The 21,270-nt window shown below is 45.6% G+C and overlaps 1 protein-coding gene across 6 annotated transcripts in view; it reads left to right on the top strand.

Moving 5' to 3' along the window:
• LOC308606583 (zinc finger protein 154-like) overlaps positions 1 to 21,158 on the top strand; it is a 289,896-nt gene extending 268,738 nt beyond the window's left edge. For 5 of the 6 annotated variants that reach the window (XM_081217641.1, XM_081217644.1, XM_081217642.1 and 2 more), the window contains one exon: positions 380 to 5,277. In XM_081217641.1, coding sequence (XP_081073767.1) covers positions 380 to 2,286 — 1,907 coding nt within the window. In that variant the 3' untranslated portion in view covers positions 2,287 to 5,277. Of the gene's footprint in view, positions 1 to 379; positions 5,278 to 19,559 lie in introns of those variants that run through there. The other variant, XM_081217646.1, reaches the window with a different exon arrangement.
• Positions 21,159 to 21,270: the final 112 nt, after the last annotated feature.

Genomic DNA, 21,270 nt, shown 5'->3' on the forward strand with positions numbered 1-21,270 from the left:
ATGAGGTGTGCACATAATCCTTAAATATTCCTTGAACGCCAGCTACTCGATTCCATTTGGATTTTACTGGGGCAGGACACGACCAGCCTGCCCCACAGCTGAAGGTTGTTGTCAGAGGAATGAGTTGGAAGCCTTGCCTCTGCTCTGTGTGGTGCAACCCATCCTTGTGTCCTTTGTCTGGTGAGGTCTCCCCTATTTGTGATCTTCAGAGGCCTGCCCACTGCTGCCAAGCAGCCACTACCTCAGCTTGCCCCCAGCTTCCTTGGTTTTAGAACAAACCCATGGCTCATTCTTTGTTGTGTCTGACACACCTTTGTAATGGGGCTTCACTTTCCCACCAAAGTAAACATGCATTTCCTCAGTGTTTCTCTGCTTTCAGGTTGTTGCCATGGAACAGAAGATGAGGAGACCCCTTCTGAGCAGAGTATATCTGTAGAAGGAGAGTCACAGGTTAGGGCTTCTAAGGCAGGTCCATCCACCCAGAAGACCCACCCCTGTGAGATGTGTGTCCCCATCTTAAAAGATATTTTGCAGCAAGCTGAGCACCAAACAGTATACCCTTTGCAGAAACCAGACTTGGGTGGCACATATGTGAGATGCTTCTGTTTCATTGCAAACCTTCGCCAGCAACAGAGGCATGACAGTGGAGAGAAGCCCTGGAAAAGAGATGTGGACAGGGCCTCGCTTGTGAGGAGCTGCAACTTCTTTGTGCCAAGGAAGCCTTTCACCTGTGTGGAGGTTGGGGAGGACTTCCCAGCCACCTTGGACCTTCTCCAGCACCAGGCCACACCCAACAGTGAGGAACTACAGAGTGGCAGCAAGAGTGGACAGGCCTTTCACAGTGAAAAAAGTCATTACAAGTGGGGTGAATGTGAAAAAGTTGCCAGCCACAACCACACACTTGTTCAAGATAAAAGTGTCCGCTCTAAAGAAGGGCTTTATGAGTGTAACAAATGTAGGAAAGTCTTCAACTGCAACTACAGACTTGTTCAGCACCAGCAAATTCACACTGGACAAAGGCCATATGAGTGTGGTGAATGTGGGAAATTCTTTAGCCATATCTCTGGCCGTGTTAAACACCAGAGAATTCACAGTGGTACAAAGCCTTATGGATGCAGAGAACGTGGAAAATTATTTACCCGCAACTTTAGTCTTACAAAACACCAGAAAATTCACACTGGAGAAAGAACTTATGAATGCAGTGAATGTGGAAAAGTCTTCAGTCACAAGTCCAAACTCATTCACCACCAGAGACAGCACACTGGAGGAATGCGTTTTGAGTGTGGTGAGTGTGGGAAATTCTTTAGCTCCAAATCCAACCTCATCGAACACCAGAGAGTTCACACTAAAGAAAGACCTTATGAGTGCAGCGAATGTGGGAAGTCCTTTAGACAAAGTTCTAGCCTTTTCCGACACCAGAAAGTTCACACTGGAGAAAGACCTTATGAGTGCAGTGAATGTGGGAAAGCCTTTAGACAAACTTTTAATCTCATTCGACATGGTAGAGTTCACACTGGAGAAACGCCTTATGAGTGTAGCGAATGTGGGAAATCTTTTAGCTGCAAATCTGAGCTCATTCAACACCAGAGAATTCACAGTGGAGAAAGGCCTTATGTGTGCAGTGAATGTGGGAAGCCCTTTAGACAGTTCTCTAACCTCATTCGACACCGGAGTGTTCATACTGGAGAAAGACCATACGAGTGCAGTGTTTGTGGAAAATCCTTTAGTCGCAAATTTATCCTCATTCAACATCAGAGAGTTCACACTGGAGAAAGACCTTACGAGTGCACTGAATGTGGAAAATCTTTTACCCGCAAATCTGACCTCATTCAACACCAGAGAATTCATACTGGCACAAGACCTTATGAGTGCAGTGAATGTGGGAAATCCTTTAGACAACGCTCTGGGCTTATTCAACACCGGAGAATTCATTCTGGAGAAAAGCCTTATGAATGTGGGGAATGTGGGAAATCCTTTAGCCAAAGTGCTAGCCTCATTCAACATCAGAGAGTTCACACTGGGGAAAAACCATATGAGTGTAATGAGTGTGGGAAATCCTTTAGCCAAAGTTCTAGCCTCATTCAACACCAGAGAGGGCACACTGGTGAGAGGCCTCATGAGTGCAGTGAATGTGGGAAACTCTTTACCCACAAATCTGACCTCATTCAACACCAGAGAGTTCACACGGGAGAAAGACCTTATGAATGTAGTGAATGTGCGAAATCCTTTAGCCGCAAATCTAACCTCCTCAGACACTGGAGAGTTCATGCTGGAGAAAAGCCTTAAATGTACAGGGAATGTCTTATTTCCTCACTTAGTATAGCAACACTGGAGGAGACTGTGTGAGAGCCATTTACCTGAATTTAAACCTCTTTTATTCAGACATACACCACGCAAGATTGCTCATAAGTTTCAGTTACATCTAAGGCTTTAAGGAGATGCATTATACTTTGTAACCTTTCCAGAGCTGCTGTTAGATTTATGTCACTGCCACTTTCTGTGGCTGAAGCCATTTCACCCCTGTACATCAGGCACCACTCCAACAGGCTCAGGAAAGCTGAATTCTGTGTTCTCCCATCTGCTTGAGGAAATTATGAAGAGCCCAAACCCTTAGCAGGATCCTCATTCCTTTCTCTCTGATTTTAGGGAATGGACCTGGCCCAGGTTGGGTCCAAAGGACCTATCCTCAGCTTGCTAAGAAGGACTGCCTTTTTCAGGGATATTATTGTTCTCACGTCATACTTGTGATGAATTTTTCCAGGTTCTAATTTACCAACCTGGAAACTGCTTGCTGCACATTGCTCCGGTTTGTGATCTTTTGTAAAGGCTTCTTCTTGCACCTTTCATTTTGGTGGTTCTTTTCTCTCTTCCATGGGGGTTTGGAAGCAAAATTGTGATCTGTTAGCATGTAGAGGTGAACAGATAAATTTGCATTGCTTCTCAAGGCCTCGAAAGAAAGACTGCAGGTCTATGTGGTCCTAATTGGTGGACTGGTGCCAGGATTTTCGGAGAGGTCGGAAGTCACCCTGAAGAGGAGGCCTTTGTTGTGAGAACCCCCAGTGCTTCTGTGACCAGCATGAATTTTATTCCCTTGTTCACATAATTCCCAGCACCATTGAGGGGACCTCATCCCCAGGTCCTATAAAGGAGCCATGTGCCACGATATACAAATTTTCAATGACATTTTCAGTGTCATTTATTGTTAGACTACAAGGGTCAGGTAGAACCGTAATTTGTGTTACTGAACCAAACTCGGGTCCACTTGCCCATGTGCAGCACAGCCAATCTACTGATGCCAGGTTGTGATGAAGTGAAGTACAGCATTTACTGTAGGGCATCAAGCAAGAAGAATGGGCAGCTAATGTTCTGAACTCCCCAATGGTTTTCAAGGAAGGGTTATTAAAGGCAACATTTGGTTTGAGTGTTGCAGCTCGTGGACTTTCTTCTGATTTCTTAGTATTGAGGTAACAGGGTGATGTTTTAGTTATCTTAATCATCAGCCGGCTAGTTCCAACCAGTCTGGGGTCTATGTGCTTGCGGACAGCATGTAGTTACCATCTTCCACCTGGGTGGGGGTCTTGGTTTCTGCCGAACAGCACAAAGATATGTGTCAGGTGGTTGTTATATGTATCACTTGAGGAGGAACAAGGACTCTGATTTATTGCTGAACTATTGTTTAAGCTGTCATTACTTTTCTTCCTTGACTGCTTTTCCTTTGTTTCTGTATTCCCTCACTTCCCTAATTAGGAACTGCTTGAGTTTGCTCTTTGGAACCCAGGGAAGACCTTGGAGACTAAAACCTCTTTCTACTAACAAACAAGGGACACGTGGAGGGGCTTTTGTACCCAGGAGGGCCCGCAGGGTCCTGCTTTTATTTGATACTCCTCAATCCTGAGGGGAACAGGGTCAGGACAAGAAAAGGACTACAGTTTTGTGTAGAGATGTTAATCATAAATTTACCGGGGGACTTGGTTTTCGGGGGGGTTGGTTTTGTTGGTGCAGAAACACTGGATTAATAGGGAGTTGAGGAGTCTGCAGTAACTTAGATGGAATGTACCTCTTCTAAAAGGTCGTCCACAGATGCTCCAGTGACCGTTCCTGTGTGATCAGGGTGTACAGAAAGTCTCAGGATCTTCATACCTGTATTTCCTGTAGCTGAGGTTTGTGGATTCCTATAGCCTTTCTGGGCTGTTCCCTCAAGGGCATTGCTCTACTAGTGGGACAACAAGGATAGAGAGAAGGGCAGTCCTGTAGTCCAAGGATGTGTCTTGTGTGACCCAGTGAGCAGTTCTGTTGATTCACCTGGCAGCAACCTTCATTGTTGCCCATATTGGCTGCCACCGAGGCCAGGCTGTGCTTCCCAGGGCACAAGGAGAGAGACGGTAGAGACCATACAGGGTCGCCAGCCTAATTTTCCAAGAGAAGTGGGACATCTACGCTTTTATTTGGAACCACTTTTTAAAGCTTTCCTAAGATGTAGCAAGCGTTAAAGTAACCCTTGAACAACATGGGTTTGTATAGTTGATGTGCAACAAAGTGCACTTACCTAATGGGTACAATTTGATAAGCTTTGACATACATGTAAAGCTGTGAAACCATCACAATCATGAAAGTAAATTTATCTATCATATATTTACCTCATGCCCTTTTGGAATCTCATTCCCTACTCTCCTCAGCCCTACAGACAATCATTGATTCATTGATTTACTTTCCTTTACAATAGGTGAGTTTGTATTTTCTATAATTTTAAGTAGGCATCATAAGATGTACACTCTTTTTTTAAAACTGATTTACTTCATGCTGCACAATTATTTTTAAATTCAACAGTGATGCTTATATTAGTAGTTAATTCTTTCTATTGCTGAATAGTCTTCTGTTCTATGGATAACGTCTTTGTTGATCCATTCATCTGTTTATGGACATTGGATTATTTCCAGGTTTGGGGTATTATGAATAAAGCTGCTTTAAATATTTGCATTCAGTTCTTTATATGGATATATGTTTTATTTCCAATGTGTAAATAACTCACACTGTTGCAGTGTAGGTAGATATTTAACATTTTAAGATACGCAAACAGTGATCTAAGGTGGTTGTTCCCTTTTGTCTTCCCATCAACAGTGTATGAGAGTTGCAGTTCCTCTACAAGGTAGCCAACACTTGATACAGTCAATGTTTTAAAAGGTGGTGTTTAGAAGGAAAACTGACAGGACCTTGGAAATGAATCATGAGTGTGGCAGTGAGGGCCAGGGATGCATTTGAGATGACATCAGTGGCAGTGTCCGGGGTGTCCCCCTGGTGGTGGTACCATCCATACTAAACTCTCATGGGTGGGAAGCGAGTTGCCAGAAGGCCTTTGTGGGGAGGAACTTGAGGTCTGAGAAGGACTCTTCTTTTTTAAAGGAGAGTCTGGGGAGCACATGACACCTGGGGATGGATTCCACAATGCAGGCGAATGAAACTGCTGGAAGAAGGGGCCAGAGGGGATGTGTGAGATGGTAAAAGAATTGTATGAGTTAAACGACTACCTAGAAGGGGACAAACATGGCTTTAGACGGAGAAACATCATCTACAAATCCACAGAGGGCACACCCTGGAGTTCATTGTCACTCTTAAATGTTCTTCCAATTATGTAATATGTTCAGTGACTCTTCTCCTGTCTCAGCCTCTATTTAAAAAAAAAAAAAATATTTATTTATTTATTTGGGTGTGCTGGGTCTTAGTTGTAGCAGGAGGGCTCCTTAATTGTGGCATGCATGTGGGATCTAGTTCTCTGACCAGGGATCAAACCTTGGGCCCCCAGCATTGGGAACTCGGAGTCTTATCCACTGCATCACCAGGGAAGTCCCCTCCTGTCCCATTCTCTGTGTGCTAGTTTTCTTCAACACCTAAGACATGACCTCTTAGATATCACCTGATTCTCAAATCCATGAACTCCCCCACTCCACCCCATTTTTCAATCTGAATCAGGTTCTCCTGATCTTCTTTGCTTGGTTCTTTTGGTCAACACGTCCAGTAAACTCCTGTCTCAGCTCCTAGCCCCATTTTAGTTCCATTTTCCTCACTAGGAGAAACACCAGTTCTCCAGTTCTTCTCTGCCTGCCATGAGGCAGTTTTATGGAGCTGTAAGATATCAGTGACCTGGGCAGATTGTGGACAGTAAAATTTCATATGCCCAAACCTCTGTTTTCTAAGCTGTTGACTCAGTTTAAATTGTGCCAAAATCTATAGTGTTTTACTAAACCTTGGCAAAACCCTCCCTCACTGCTTTGTAGAAAAGCCTCCCAAAGAGGGAGGAGTTTATTCTCACAGTTGAAGAGTAATGCCATGTCCCTACTGGTCTTTCCAGAAATGCCCCTTCAATTTTGCCCTGTCTTATTTTTGCCTAAATTCTTTTCCCTCTTCATCTACAGTTATATCTCATGGATTTTATTGTATTAATATGGTTTATGAGACCCAATTATTAGTATAGTTTATTTTTTTTATTTTTATTAATAAATTTATTTATTTATTTTTGGGTGTGTTGGGTCTTCGTTTCTGTGCGAGGGCTTTCTCTAGTTGCGCTGAGCAGGGGCTACTCTTCATCGCGGTGCGCAGGCCTCTCACTGTCGCGGCCTCTCATTGCGGAGCACAGGCTCCAGACGCGCAGGCTCAGTAGTTGTGGCTCACGGGCCTAGTTGCTCCGCGGCATGTGGGATCTTCCCAGACCAGGGCTCGAACCCGCGTCCCCTGCATTGGCAGGCAGATTCTCAACCACTGCGCCACCAGGGAAGCCCAGTATAGTTTATTTTTATTTATTATTATTATTATTATTATTATTTTTTGCGGTACACGCGCCTCTCACTGTTGTGGCCTCTCCCATTGCAGAGCACAGGCTCCGGATGCGCAGGCTCAGCGGCCATGGCTCATGGGCCCAGCCACTCCATGGCATGTGGGATCTTCCCGGACCGGGGCACGAACCTGTGTCCCCTTGCATCGGCAGGCGGACTCTCAACCACTGCGCCACCAGGGAAGCCCTTCGTCTTCTTTTGAGAAAATTTTTGAAGAAGAAAAGCTGGTCCTGGGTCCTGGTCGTCCCTCTAAACTAAGACCAGATTTCTAAAGTTTGGTTTTGGTTACAGTCATTGCCCAGTTTGTCATCTCTTGTACTCTCAGTACTGTCTCCCAGTACTCTGCACTCCCATGTACTACAAAGTATCTTGGAAGAAAAGTCCCCAGGCAGGGCTGTGCTTAGCCTGATGTCAAGTGCTGAATGGGGATGGAAGGAAATGGCAGGATTTTAGTGCATATTTCTGCAGGTGTTCTTCAGCCCTGAACCCACCTCAGGGATGCATCAGGCACCTGATCATCGACACTTGTTTGTGTCTGTCTATTCCTCTGTCTTGGAGCCCTCTTCATCCCCATCACTGCTTGATTCAGGCTTCTGTGAGTAGCGCCATTGATGTGGTGACTCAGGAAAATGTACTCTTCACAAGGCAGGTGATATTCTATGCCAGTCATCCAGATCTCATTAAAATGTCTGAATTGTTCGTACATTTAGTTCTTTCTGTCTACTGGGGATTCGTATTTGCACCTCATTCATCATAACTAGTTTTCTCTAACATGGTTTCTTTTTTTTTAAAAGCTTATATTTTATTCAATGTTTATCATAAGTTTTTTGCCTTGTTTTCTAATGTATTCATTTTATTTATTTATTTTTGGCTGTGTTGGGTCTTCATTGCTGCGGGTGGGCTTTCTCTAGTTGTGGCAACCGGGGGCTACTCTTCGTTGTGGTGAGCGGGCTTCTCATTGCTGTGGCTTCTCTTGTTGCGGAGCACGGGCTCTAGGCGTGCAGGCTTCAATAGTTGTGGCTCGGGCTTCCCTGGTGGCGCAGAGGTTAAGAGTCCACCTGCCGATGCAGGGGACACGAGTTCATGCCCCGGTCCGGGAGGATCCCACATCCCACATCCCACATGCCGCGGAGCGGCTGGGCCCGTGAGCCATGGCTGCTGAGCCTGTGTGTCCGGAGCCTGTGCTCCGCAACGGGAGAGGCCACAACAGTGAGAGGCCCGCGTAACGTAAAAAAAAAAAAAAAAAAAAAAAAAAGTTGTGGCTCGCAGGCTCTAGAGCACAGGCTCAGTAGTTGTGGCGCACAGGCTTAGTTGCTCTGCAGCATGTGGGATCTTCCCAGACCAGGGCTCGAATCTGTGTCCCCTGCATTGTCAGGCAGATTCTTAACCACTGCGCCACCAGGGAAGCCCTAAGTTTCTTGTTAGTTGAGGTTTGTGTAAATCTGCACTCTCTACATGTGTATGATTCTTTTAACTATGAAGCTTTTAGAAAATATTGCTTGAATGAAGGTAGACACATAATATCTATGGATCCCCCTCTTCCATGCCACTTACTAATGATGTTCCTCTGAGTTATGACATCTCCCAGGGAATTAAGTGTTGGAGAAACCCCTGTGAGTTATCCCAAATCGGAACAGAGCCAAGTAAATGGCTTCCACTCTCCTAATTGTCAGGCTTCCATGCCTTCTGCTTCCCTCCCTGTGATAACCCTGGGCACTTCAAGGATTCTTGGAAAAGTCGCTCTCCCACGTTCTCCCAATTGCTTCTTTGGGTATTGTCACATGAGTTGTACTTGTTTTTAATGACAGTTAATTGGGGCAAATATTGTTTAAAAGTTATCCTCAGTACCCCATCCAGCCACTGTCATACATTTGCAGATGACTTGAAAATGAGTGGCCTGGTGGGAAAGGGGATTAGGGAATAATAAATCTATAGCTCAAGGCTTGAGTTCCTCATCCAAATCACAAGACAGACTCGACTTGTCACCATGGGCTCACCCTTGTGGTGTCAGACAGAGATGGGTATCTTTTCCTTTTGTACCAAGATATGAGTTAAACAGAAATTTAAGGAATAGATAAGATAGGGGACGATTACTCTGTTACTGGTTTTGGAAGTGAGACCCTAAAAAAATTTATACATAAAGTGAGGGGCTGTTTCCTGTTAGATGCAGAGTGTGCTATATCCACCCCATCCCACCCTGTACAAACCCAGTTCCTTCTACAAGCTGCTAGAGCTTCTCCTTGATACCATCCATCTTTTTTTTTTCCATAGAAAGTAGAAAAATAATTTATTCCAAAAGAGGGCAGAAATAAGAAATTCATCCTGAAAATATACTTTGGTATAATTCTGGTGGGACACATTTTCCCTCTGAACGTGTTCCCCTACTGACTGCCCCACTGGAGTCTTGTTGTCATGTAACAGTTTTTAAACACTTCGCTGATTCTCATGTTGTGAGCAGGCAGGAGCCATCTTCACACCCTAAGGTTCCAAGGAGAGAGTAACGTTATTTGTCAGAAGAACAGCACTTTCTATCCCTTAAGAGTACATTAACATTTTATAGGGACTTCCCTGATGGCACAGTGGTTAAGAATCCGTCTGCCAGTGCAGGGGACACGGGTTTGATCCCTGGCCTGGGAAGATCCCACATGCCGTGGATCAGGTAAGCCCATGTGCCACAACTGCTGAAGCCCATGTGCCACAACTACTGAAGCCTGCGTGCCTAGAGCCCATGCTCCACAACAGGAGAAGCCACTGCAGTGAGAAGCCTGTGCATCGTAAAAAAGTGGAGCCCCTTCTCGCTGCACTAGAGAAAGCCTGTGCGCAGCAATGAAGACCCAATGCAGCCAAAAAAATGAATAAATAAAAAAGAAAGTAGGGGCTTCCCTGGTGGCGCAGTGGTTGAGAGTCCGCCTGCCGATGCAGGGGACACAGGTTCGTGCCCCGGTCCAGGAAGATCCCCCATGCCGCGGAGTGGCTGGGCCCGTGAGCCTTGGCCACTGAGCCTGTGCGTCCGGAGCCTGTGCTCTGCAACGGGAGAGGCCACAACAGTGAGAGGCCCACGTACCGCAGGAAAAAAAAAAAAAAAAAAATTTCAGGAGGTGGCCTTAACGAGTTGGTGATTGGGACTGGGTGTGATACATGAGTTCCTTGGAATATTTTGCCATGTCTGCATATAGCAGGGCAGAATCTAGTATTGGAGATGAAATCCCTAGACACATGGGCCTTCCAGTTAGTAATTCATAGGGGATAACTGATTTGTCAATGGACTATGTGAGTGTAAGGGCTAGTGGTCAGGGAGCTCGAGTTTCTGAAGTTTCTGAAAGTTTTGCTGATTTTAATTTGAGGATGCCATTGATCCTTTTGACTTTTCCAGAAGATTGTCGGTAACGTGGACAGTGTAGTTTTTGAGTCAGGGGAAACACCTTACAGGGTTCTTTTACAATGGTTCCCATGTGACACAGTCACTTGATATAAACATTGGGATAACCCAGGTTGGAAACAAAATCAGTCGGCTTTTTTTTCAAGGGCTGTAGCTTTTCAGCAGAGAAATGGTTTAACCCAGCCTGAAAACAGACAATAACTAAAACATAGTAAAATTGCATGGAGAGTAGAAGCTGGATACAATCCATCTGAAGGTGTTCAAATTCTTCTTGGTGGTGCATCCCCCCATCACCACCTGGGGACTGTCCACTAGGGATCAGAGCTTCGGTAAGAGCCAGCTGTAAACCCCATCCACCCCCTCACCCCAACCCCCAGCCCCAGTGGCACTCGGCCCCTCTCTCCAAAGGCACGGCTGCCCCTATTCCCCCCTCCCTTCAGGACGATCAGGACTCACTCCGAGCCCCTTCCCTAGGCCCACGAGCTCTTAAGCATCCTCCAGCAGCCCCTGAGGCAGGTCTGCTCCTTCTCCCCATTTCGTACTGGGGGAAACTGAACCTGGGGTGGGGGTTAGAGGGAGAGTCTCTTGTTGCAACCCCCAGCGAGGGGTGGGGATCCAGGAATCACTCCCAAGCCCACAGCCCAGTGTCTCACGGAGTCTGACCTACTGTGTCCCCCTTCCCTCCTGGCCTGTTTCCACCCCAAGAAAGCCCCTCCCTCTGGTTCCCTCAGGCTCCTCTCAGTGTCCTTCTCAGCCTCCCCCCTCCCTGGGGTTCCCTCAAACCTTCTCCTTCCTGGATGCTGATGGCCCCTGTAATAGTTTGCTAAGGTTGCCATGGCAAAGTACCGCAGACTGGGAAGCTTAAACAACAGACATTTTCTCACAAACATGGAGGCTAGAAGTCTGAGATCAAGGGGTTAACAGCATCATTTTCTCCTGATACTGCTCTCCTTAGCCTGTAGATGGCCATCTTCCCCCTGTCTTTTTTTTTTTTTGGGGGGGGTATGCAGGCCTCGCACTCACTGTTGTGGCCTCTCCCGTTGCAGAGCACAGGCTCCGGACGCACAGGCTCAGAGGCCATGGCTCATGGGCCTAGCCGCTCCGTGGCATGTGGGATCTTCCCAGACCGGGGCACGAACCCGCATCCCCTGCATCAGCAGGCGGACTCTCAACCACTGCACCACCAGGGAAGCCCCCTCCCCCTGTGTCTTTACATTGTCTTCCCTCTCTGTGTGTGTATCCTTACTTCCTCTTCTTTCTTTCTTTGGTTGCACTGGGTCTTAGTTGTGGCACACGGGATCTTTTGTTGTGGCACGCGGGCTCTTGGTTGTGGCGTACAGGCTTCTCTAGTTGCAGTGCGCGGACTTCTCTCTAGTTGAGGCATGTGGGCTCAGTAGTTGCCCTGAGGCATGTGGGATCTTAGTTCCCCTACTAGGGATTGAACCCACGTCCCTTGCATTGGAAGGCAGATTCTTAACCACTGGACAACCAGGGAAGTCCTTAACTTCCTCCTCCTTTAAGGACAACAGTCACCTTGGATTAGGGTCCACCCTAGTGACTTTATTTTACCTTTTTAAAGACCCTGTTTCCAAATACAATGACATTCTGAGGTACTGGATGTTAAGACTTCAACATATGGATTTGGGGACATACAATTCAGCCCATAACTGCCTGCACCCTTCTTTTCATAGGGAGCTAACATTGTGGAGTTCTCTTGAGGATTACCTCATTTACCAGCCCCCAAATTATCCATCAGAGGAACAATTTATTAATTCCACTTCTCAAAGGAGGGAGCTGCAGCTCAGAGAGGATGACTTTGACAAGGGCACACATCTGCCAAGCGGCTGAGTTAGGGAAGATTTAGTCAACACTGCTCTGATTCAGCTCACCTACTTCCTTTGTTTTTTTGGGTTTTGTAAAGATTTTTAAATTTTTAAAATTTTTTATTTTTTTATTTTTGGTTGCATTGGGTCTTCGTTGCTGCACGCGGGCTTTCTCTAGTTGCGGCAAATGGGGGCTACTCTTCATTGCGGTGCACGGGCTTCTCGTTGTGGTGGCTTCTCTTGTTGCAGAGCACAGGCCCTAGGCGCATGGGCTTCAGTAGTTGTGGTATGCGGGTTCAGTAGTTGTGGCTCGCGGGCTTTGGAGCGCAGGCTCAATAGTTGTGGTGTACAGGCTTAGTAGTTGTGGTGCACGGGCTTAGTTGCTCCGCGGCATGTGGGATCTTCCTGGACCAGGGCTCAAACCCGTGTCCCTTGCATTGGCAGGCGGATTCTTAACCACTGTGCCACCAGGGAAGCCCTCACCTACTTACCTTGTATCCGCGCCCTGACAGAAACATCTGGGGACTCCAGCCAGACCCACAGATACCTCTTCTGTGAGATCATCTGCTGAGCACTGAACCATCATGTAACCACACCCTGACATTTCAACCTGAGGAACCCGGCCCCTTCCCCATGGGCATGCAGTGCCTCCCCTGCAAACTCGCTTCTCTCCTGTGAATAGTATTCTCATGGACAGCAGCACCATCACCCTGGTATCCCTAACAGGGTCATCAGTGTCACCCCAAACACATCACTGGCCCTCATCTGAAACTAATTTTTAAATCAACTATAGTTCAAAAATATATATATGAAAAATTTTCACTTCCTAATCATTTCACATTTCATTTTTTTCTATATTCTTGAGGTTATGTGTGGCTACTGAATTAGTATGGTGGAAATAGACTACATTGGTGTGCTACTGGGAACTTTTTCCAGCTCCATGGTCAGTGAGTTCATATTGACAGTTTTAAATTGGCCATTGATGGGAATATATACAGCAGAGAAACTGGCAACACTACAAAGTATGGCTTGATTTATTGGGGTTTTTGGTTTTTTGCTTTTTGTGTTTTTGCTGTGCAGCTTGCAGGATCTCAATTCCCCGCCCAGGGATTGAACCTGGGCCACGATAGTGAAAGCACAGAGTTCTAACCACTGGACTGCCAGGGAACTCCCTTTTATTTATTGTATTGTTGAATATTTAGACTTAAAGTAATGGAGAATATATTAAAAATGCAGATTAAACTTAAAATTAGCTGTAAGTTATATGTGGTTATTGCAACGTACCCCCCAAAATAAATAAATAAATAAATAAGGTAGGGTAGATATCTTCCAGTATTCCAGAATAGTAAATACAATTATTCCTTCGTTAAGAAGTCACATCACTGAAGAATGAATGAAGTTGCAACATAAGTCTTTATTGTTTCACTGTCTTCTAATTGGTTAATGAAAAGAAAAATATCCAAAATTCATTTTTAAAAAACAGGCAAAGATATGAACATTCTTACCAGACATACAGGTGGCAAATTAACAAATGAAAAATGCTCAACATCCTGAAACATCAGGGAAGTGGGACTAAAACGACAGTGAAATACTGTTACACACACTTATTAACAGGGTCAAAATTGAACTTTGGCTCAGTGGTTAAGAATCCACCTGCCAATGCAGGGGACACGGGTTCGAGCCCTGGTCCAGGAAGATCCCACATGCCACAGAGCAACTAAGCCCGTGTGCCACAGCTACTGAGCCTGCACTCTAGAGCCCGCAAGCCACAACTACTGAGCCCGTGTGCCACAACTACTGAAGCCCGTGCGCCTAGAGCTCGTGCTCTCAACTAGAAGCCACTGCAATGAGAAGCCCACGCACTGAAACAAAGAGGAGCCCCAGCTCACTGCAACTAAAGAAAGCCCGTGTGCAGCTATGAAGACCCAATGCAGCCAAAAATAAATAAATTAATTAACTTTTTAAAAAAGGCTTTATAAAAAAGGATCAAGGGGCTTCCCTAGTGGGGCAGTGGTTAAGAATCCACCTACCAATACAGGGGACGCAGGTTCGATCCCTGGTCCAGGAAGATCCCACATGCCGTGGAGCAACTAAGGCCGTGCGCCACAACACTAAGCCTGCACTCTAGAGCCTGTGAGTGACAACTACTGAGCCTGTGTGCCACAACTGCTGAAGCCCGCGTGCCTAGAGCTGGTGCTCTGCAAGAGAAGCCATGGCGGGGCTTCCCTGGTGGCGCAGTGGTTGAGAGTCCGCCTGCCGATGCAGGGGACGCGGGTTTGTGCCCCGGTCCGGGAAGATCCCACATGCCATGGAGCGGCTGGGCCCGTGAGCCATGGCCGCTGAGCCTGTGCATCTGGAGCCTGTGCTCCGCGACGGGAGAGGCCACAACAGTGAGAGGCCCGCATACCGCAAAAAAAAAAAAAAAAGAAAGAAAGATGAGAAGCCACGGCAATGAGGAGCCCGCACAATGAAGAGTAGTCCCACAACTAGAGAAAGCCTGTGCACAGCAATGAAGACCCAACGCATAAAAAAAAAAGCGTCAAAATTTAAAAAGTCCTGCCATACACACCATTGGCAAAGATACGGAAGAACTAGAAGTCTCTCACTGCTGGCAGGAATACAAAAGGGAACAATTGTGCCAGGTCACAGTTTGATGCTTCTTGAAAAGTTATACCTTTATCTAACCTGTAACTCAGGCGTTGCGCTCTGAGGTATTAGCACAAGAGAAATGAAATATATCAGTATTGAAGAATTGTATTAAAATGTCTATAGCAATTTTGTTTGATATAGCCAAAAACTGGAAACAATTCAGATATCCAAAAAACAGATGAAGGAATAAACAAATAGTGATATATCCAAGTATATAGTGATATACTCCTCAACAACATAAAAGGAATGAACTACCCACATAAGAACCACTGATGAATCTCAAAATAAATACACTGCCTGAGGAGGACACCCGGGGGAAAAAAGACTAAACATTTTATAATTCCATTCATATAAAGTTATAGAAAATGCAAAATATTTTATTATAGAATAGATCAATGCTTGCCTGGAAGGCCAGGGATGGCAGAGAGAAAGAGATTATTAAAGGGCATGAGGTAAATACTGGGTAATGCATAGGTGAATTATCTTGATTGTTCGATGGTCTCATGGGTTTATATGAATGTCAAAACTTATCAAATGGTACAGCTTAAATATGGACAATTTATTATTATTTTTTGTGTGTGGCTATTTTGAGTCTTCGTTGCTGCACATGGGCTTTCTCTAGTTGCTGTGAGTGGGGGCTACTGTTTGTTGCAATGCACGGGCTTCTCATTGCGGTGGCTTCTCTTGTTGCAGAGCACGGGCTCTAGGTGTGCGGGCTTCAGTAGTTGTGGCACATGGGCTCAGTAGTTGTGGCTCATGGGCTCTAGAGTGCAGTCTTAGTAGTTGTGGTGCACGGGCTTAGCTGCTCCGTGGCATGTGGGATGTTCCCAGACCAGGGCTTGAACCCGTTTCCCCTGCATTGGCAGGCGGATTCTTAACCACTGCACCACCGGGTAAGTCCCAATTTATTGTTTATTAACTGTACCTAAAAAGCGCTAAGAAACAAAAAAATTCTTACTGTTTTAGAAAAATAAAGTTTAGCAAACCTATGTTAACACCACCATATCCCTTGTAATGCTCTGGGATCGGTGCCTAGCCTCAGTAGTAGCAAATATTGGTGAGCAATGAAGACCATTTACAGCTGAGTCAGTAGGAATGCAGGCTGGGTCACAAAGGCCACATCATCGGACTAAGAGATCTTTGGTCATTCCCTCCCTGTTTCCCTGTCTGTGTAGCAATGGCCTTAAGGTGAACAGCCCAGAGAAGCCCGGCTGTTTATAGGAATCCATAAAACCATTAGATTATTTTCTGAGAAGGCCCTCAGCTATACAAGATACACAGTTCTGAAGGTCCTGAGAATTTCTGCAGTTGCTCATCCTTCACAGCCATGGTGCCTGGAACACTGTGGATACCCTTTTAAAAGAGGCATATTCCAGCCAGTTTCTGCAGTCTCCTGTGATCTCTACTAATCAGCTGTTCCTGTAATTATTATCATTCCCCCTATAATCTTTCAACCAAGGATACTACCACACATACAGAATTCTGGATGTTAGGGCACATGGCTCCGCTGCAGGATCTAGGGAACAGACTTCTCTCACCAGTGCTGAGCAGGATGCAGTATCTCTTGTGAATAAGAGAACAATTTCATGTTGTTCCCAGAAGTACTGGAGGTTGTCACAACTGCTCCCTCCTCAGGATAAGTTCTGTCACCACAAAAAATACTAGCATTCAGCCTCCAAATTAGGACCAAGCAAGCAAACCAGGCCCAGACCTGCAGGAGCACTGCCACCATTCCATCCACCCATGAGGCACACGAGGGTCAGGATCCCACAAAATCTGTTTCTTTTATTCTGGCAGAACCCAGTTGTTCTCAAACTACCCCTTAAAGTGAACAGAACCATTGAGATTAAAGGTGACGGAAACCTTAAGGCCTTTGTTATAGCAGAAAACCAAAACAATGCAGGCAGGCTGTTCCTGGGTCAGTGACTTGGAGGCTGGGAATTCCATCACAAGAGTCATGTGAGACCAACAAAATCCCCAGAAAAGGTAGTCCATCTTTACAAGTCACCAGCAGAATTCAGATGGAGTCCTCTTGGTCACAACTGGGTCAAGTCCCTGCCCTAACTAATCAGAGAGAAAGGAGAGTACTCTAGCTTCTCATGAAGTCCCTGAGAGAATGAGAAGACACTGAGTTTTCATGCCCCAAACACACTGGGGTGGGTACATGATGCACAATCTGGGCACCTGCCAGGTGGTGGAGGTGAATGGCTTCTGCCTTAGATCTGACAGGACAGTAATCTGGCAAGGACTCCAGTAATCTGGAAGGTTAAAACATAAAGTGTGCCTTCCACATATCTGAAATTTATGTTGATGTTTGGATGTATGAAGTTCACTTCAGGCAGATGGCACCCTCAAAAGGCACCTCCTTGAGTGTTGTTATACTGAAGGAGGACATATGACGTTTCTGCATGTCTAAGTTGCTTTTCCTGTGTGAATTTTGTGGTAATCAAGAAGGTAAGGCCTTTGGCTTATGGCTTCCTCACATTTAACACACCCATAAGGCCCAATCCTGTATGAACTCTGGTGTTGAGTGAGGTTGGAACTGTGGCTAAAGGCGTTCCCACATTGGTCACACTTATAAGGTCTTTCTCCTGTGTGAACTCTCTGATGGTCACTGAAGTCAGAGCTTCATATATGTGGGGTTTTTAACACCAACCAATTCTCTGCACACACCAACTGGGTGTCCTACAATTTAATTCAGTTCTGAAACTAGGCGCTCAGACTTAGCACGGACCCCACAGCTTAGGGGCTCAGTCCTACAAGACTGCCCAATCCAAGGTGGATCCCTAGGTTACCCACACTTCTGTCCAAATTGACCACAAATCAGGGGGTTCCCATGACCACCCTAGCTCAGCTTTGATAATCTGCTAGAATAGCTCACAGAGCGCCAAGGAAACATTTTTACTTACTAATCTGTTTATTACAAAGGCTATTTCAAAGTATACAAATGAACAGGCCAGATGATGAAGTACAGAAGACAATGTCTAGGAAGGTCCCAAAGCAGAAGCTTCTGCCCTGAGAAGCTTGGTATGCGCACCCTCCTAGCCCATTGATGCTTTCTTGCTTACCAACCAGGAAGTTCTCTGAACCCCATCCTTTAGGGGTTTTATGGAGGCTTTGTTATCTAGTCATGATTGATTAAATCACTGACCATTGGAGTTTAACTGAAACTCCAGGTTCTCTTCCAGGAGGTGGGGAGAGAGGGGGCTGACAGTTCTAAACTCTAATCACAAAATTGGTTCCTCTAGCAACCAGTCACCAACCAGAGCTTTCTAGGGGCCTTTGAAGGGGTCTCCTCTTTAGCATTCTCCAATATGAGAGGCTTGAAATGTTCTTTTCAAAATGTCATCAGGTTATTCTTATCCGCCCAGAGTTTGGAAACCATAACTCCAGGCCACTCAATGTGATTATCTCACACTCAGTTTTGAACCACTGGTCATAAGAGACAAAAACAACACGAAAACCTCCTCCAATTACAGGACAAATTCCACTTCACTCTGTTATCAAAGCTACAAAATATAGTAAATCCCACACAGTAGATTGTCCCAGGCCCCTTACATGTTTGTGACTAAATCAGTAATCTGAGGTGGGCAGGAACATTAAGGGCATCATGCCTCACAGCAAGTTCTTACCAAAGGATTGCTCCAAGATACATAGTTTTGTTTGGTTTTGTTTTAATAGCATAAATGCTCTTACATATGGAATCTCATCTCTTTTCCCTGCTCTTTTTTTAAAAATAAATTTATTTATTTATTTACTTTTGACTGCGTTGGGTCTTCGTTGCTGCGCTCATGCTTTCTCTAGTTGCAGCGAGCAGGGGCTACTCTTCCTTGCAGTGAGTGGGCTTCTCATTGTGATGGCTTCTCTTGTTGTGGAGCATGGGCTCTAGGCGCACGGGCTTCAGCAGTTGTGGCATGCGGGTTCATTAGTTGTGGCTCGCGGGCTCTAGAGTACAGCAGGCTCAGTAGTCGTGGCACACAGGCTTAGTTTCTCCATGGCATGTGGGATCATCCCGGACCAGGGCTCGAACCCATGTCCCCTGCATTGGCAGGTGGATTCTTAACCACTGCGCTACCAGGTAACTCCTCCAAGATACATAGTTAAGTGAGAAAAGCAAAGTGCATATCTGTATATGAAATATGACTTTATTTTTACTAAGAAAAGCAGCTTGTATAGGACTATAGTTTAACATATAGATAACACACAGATAGCAATCCATGTGCAGAAGCAATCCTAAAGTGACCCTATACTGTAAGCTTTGTTTTTCCTCCAGGAGGTTTAATTATCTGACACTTTTTTTTTTTTTTTTTTTTTTTTTCTTTTTTTGCGGTATGCGGGCCTCTCACTGTTGTGGCCTCTCCCGTTGCGGAGCACAGGCTCCGGATGCGCAGGCCCAGCGGCCATGGCTCACGGGCCCAGCCGCTCCGCGGCATATGGGATCCTCCCAGACCGGGGCACGAACCCGTATCCCCTGCATCGGCAGGCGGACTCTCAACCACTGCGCCACCAGGGAGGCCCTATCTGACACTTTTGACATTCTATTTTATAATTGTATATGGTGTAGAACATCTTCATAAACACTACAAAACATTTTATACTTCTCTTATATTTAGGAATCAAATATGTACTGATCCAGTTTTTTTTTCCAACTTCAGCTAAAAAAATCCTACATATTTAGACAGAACACCTGTAAATTGCAAGAAATGCAGGTATATGTCTCTGCAGAATACAGAGCGGAATGATGGATATTTCTTGAGCATGTATCATTATCACTTGGAAGCTTGTTAAAACACAAATTCTTTGGCCTGGCCCACAGAGTGCCTCATTCAGGTCTGGGTTCAGAATTGAGCATGTGCATTTTTTTTCTCTCTTTTTTTGCAGTACGCGGGCCTCTCACTGTTGTGGCCTCTCCTGTTGGACACAGGCTCCGGACACGCAGGCCCAGCAGCCACGGCTCACGGGCCCAGCCGCTCCACAGCATGTGGGATCCTCCCGGACTGGGGCACGAACCCATGTCCCCTGCATCGGCAGGCGGACTCTCAACCACTGTGCCACCAGGGAAGCCCGAGCATGTTCATTTTTAATGAGTCTCCTGGTGACACTGATGGTGAAGGTCCTGGGATCAAACTCTGAAAATCAGGGTTCTAGGAAAGGTGAGCATGCCTGGTTTCAGGCCCCAGTTCACCATAGTGGAAATTTTCAATTTTGGCTCTGAGCAGCAGAGCCAAGACTTGTTACCCACATGCCCTGAGTGTCTCTGCAGTGAGCAAAGGAGAGGAATGGCCAGCTGGGCTGGTATCCTGCACTCTGCACTGCTGAGGAGACCTGTGAAGCCTCCACCCACTGAACAACGTGGTCACCTACTTCTTCTCCCCAAAATTTATTGCAAAAGTACCCAGAGGGCTCATCTCTTACGTCCTTCAAGTGTTTTCTCAAAGGCCCTCTTATTAAAAAGGTCTCCCTTTCTGTGCTGTGTAGTATTATACTCCATACTGTACTTCTCGGGATACCTTGCCTTCTCCCAATTTGTCTGCCACATTATAACATATTATACAATTAGTCTTTTCTGTTTCTGATCTTTCTTCCTTGAGTACAATGTAAGTCCTATGAATTCAGGGGTCTTGTTATCTGTTATGACCCAATGTCTCCCATGTCCCTACAGTAAATACCTAAAACCAACTATTTGCTCATTGATCATTAGTGAAACCAGGGACTAAATATGACATCTCAGCTTCCCTGTATATTTTTACAACTCTGGTTAGATCTGTTAAAGAAAAATTATTCAGACGCTTGTAAAAAAGTTGGGATTTGTAGCCAAGGAGGAAGGGGGGTGGTGTCAGTGGATAAAAAATTACTAAGAGAGCAGGGAAATTCTTCCTAAACTGACCTAAACAATTCTTGCAGAAGGTGTAGGTCAGTGTGATCAGGTATTGCCTGTGTGATGGTGAGGGATGAGGAAATTTCATCAGATATCAGTGGCTATCAGACATTGAGGATGGGAAATTCTTGCCAAACCAACTTAGCAGAATTCTTGCTCTTGAGGACAAGGCCTAAAGACTGGGTCTAATAAAATAAAAAAATAAAATAAAATAAATAAAGAAAAAAAGCTTAGAAGGGGCTTGACTAAAGTTTAGTCAAGGAGAGGCGCTGTTAGATCTATTTTTGTACTTCTGATTCAGGGTGGCCCAATATCCTTCCTCTGTCTTCCTTGACAGAACACGATCTGGAGTATTTTCTCTCTTGCCCCTGACCTAATGTACATAGACTGGAAAACTAACTTTATGCTTTGGAGTGCATGCATTTGAATTGAAATAAGATAATGTTTATTAGCTTCCGCTAACAAACACATTTTGTGTCTAACTCTATAAAAATATGTTCGTTTGGATTTGTAGTCTTTGGGGGCATCTGAAATTGTTTGTTTGAACCTCTCTTCCCCACCCTCCCCCACCCCACCCCCACCCCCGGGCCGTGCCCCGCGGCTTGCGGGATTTTATTTCCCCCACCAGGGATTGAACCCGTGCCCTCAGCAGTGAAAGCCAGAGTCCTAACCACTGGACCTCCAGGGAATTCCCTGAAATAGTATTTTTAGCTT

Source organism: Mesoplodon bidens, assembly GCF_964165515.1.
Source record: "Mesoplodon bidens genome assembly, chromosome: 18".
Lineage (NCBI taxonomy): Eukaryota > Metazoa > Chordata > Mammalia > Artiodactyla > Ziphiidae > Mesoplodon > Mesoplodon bidens.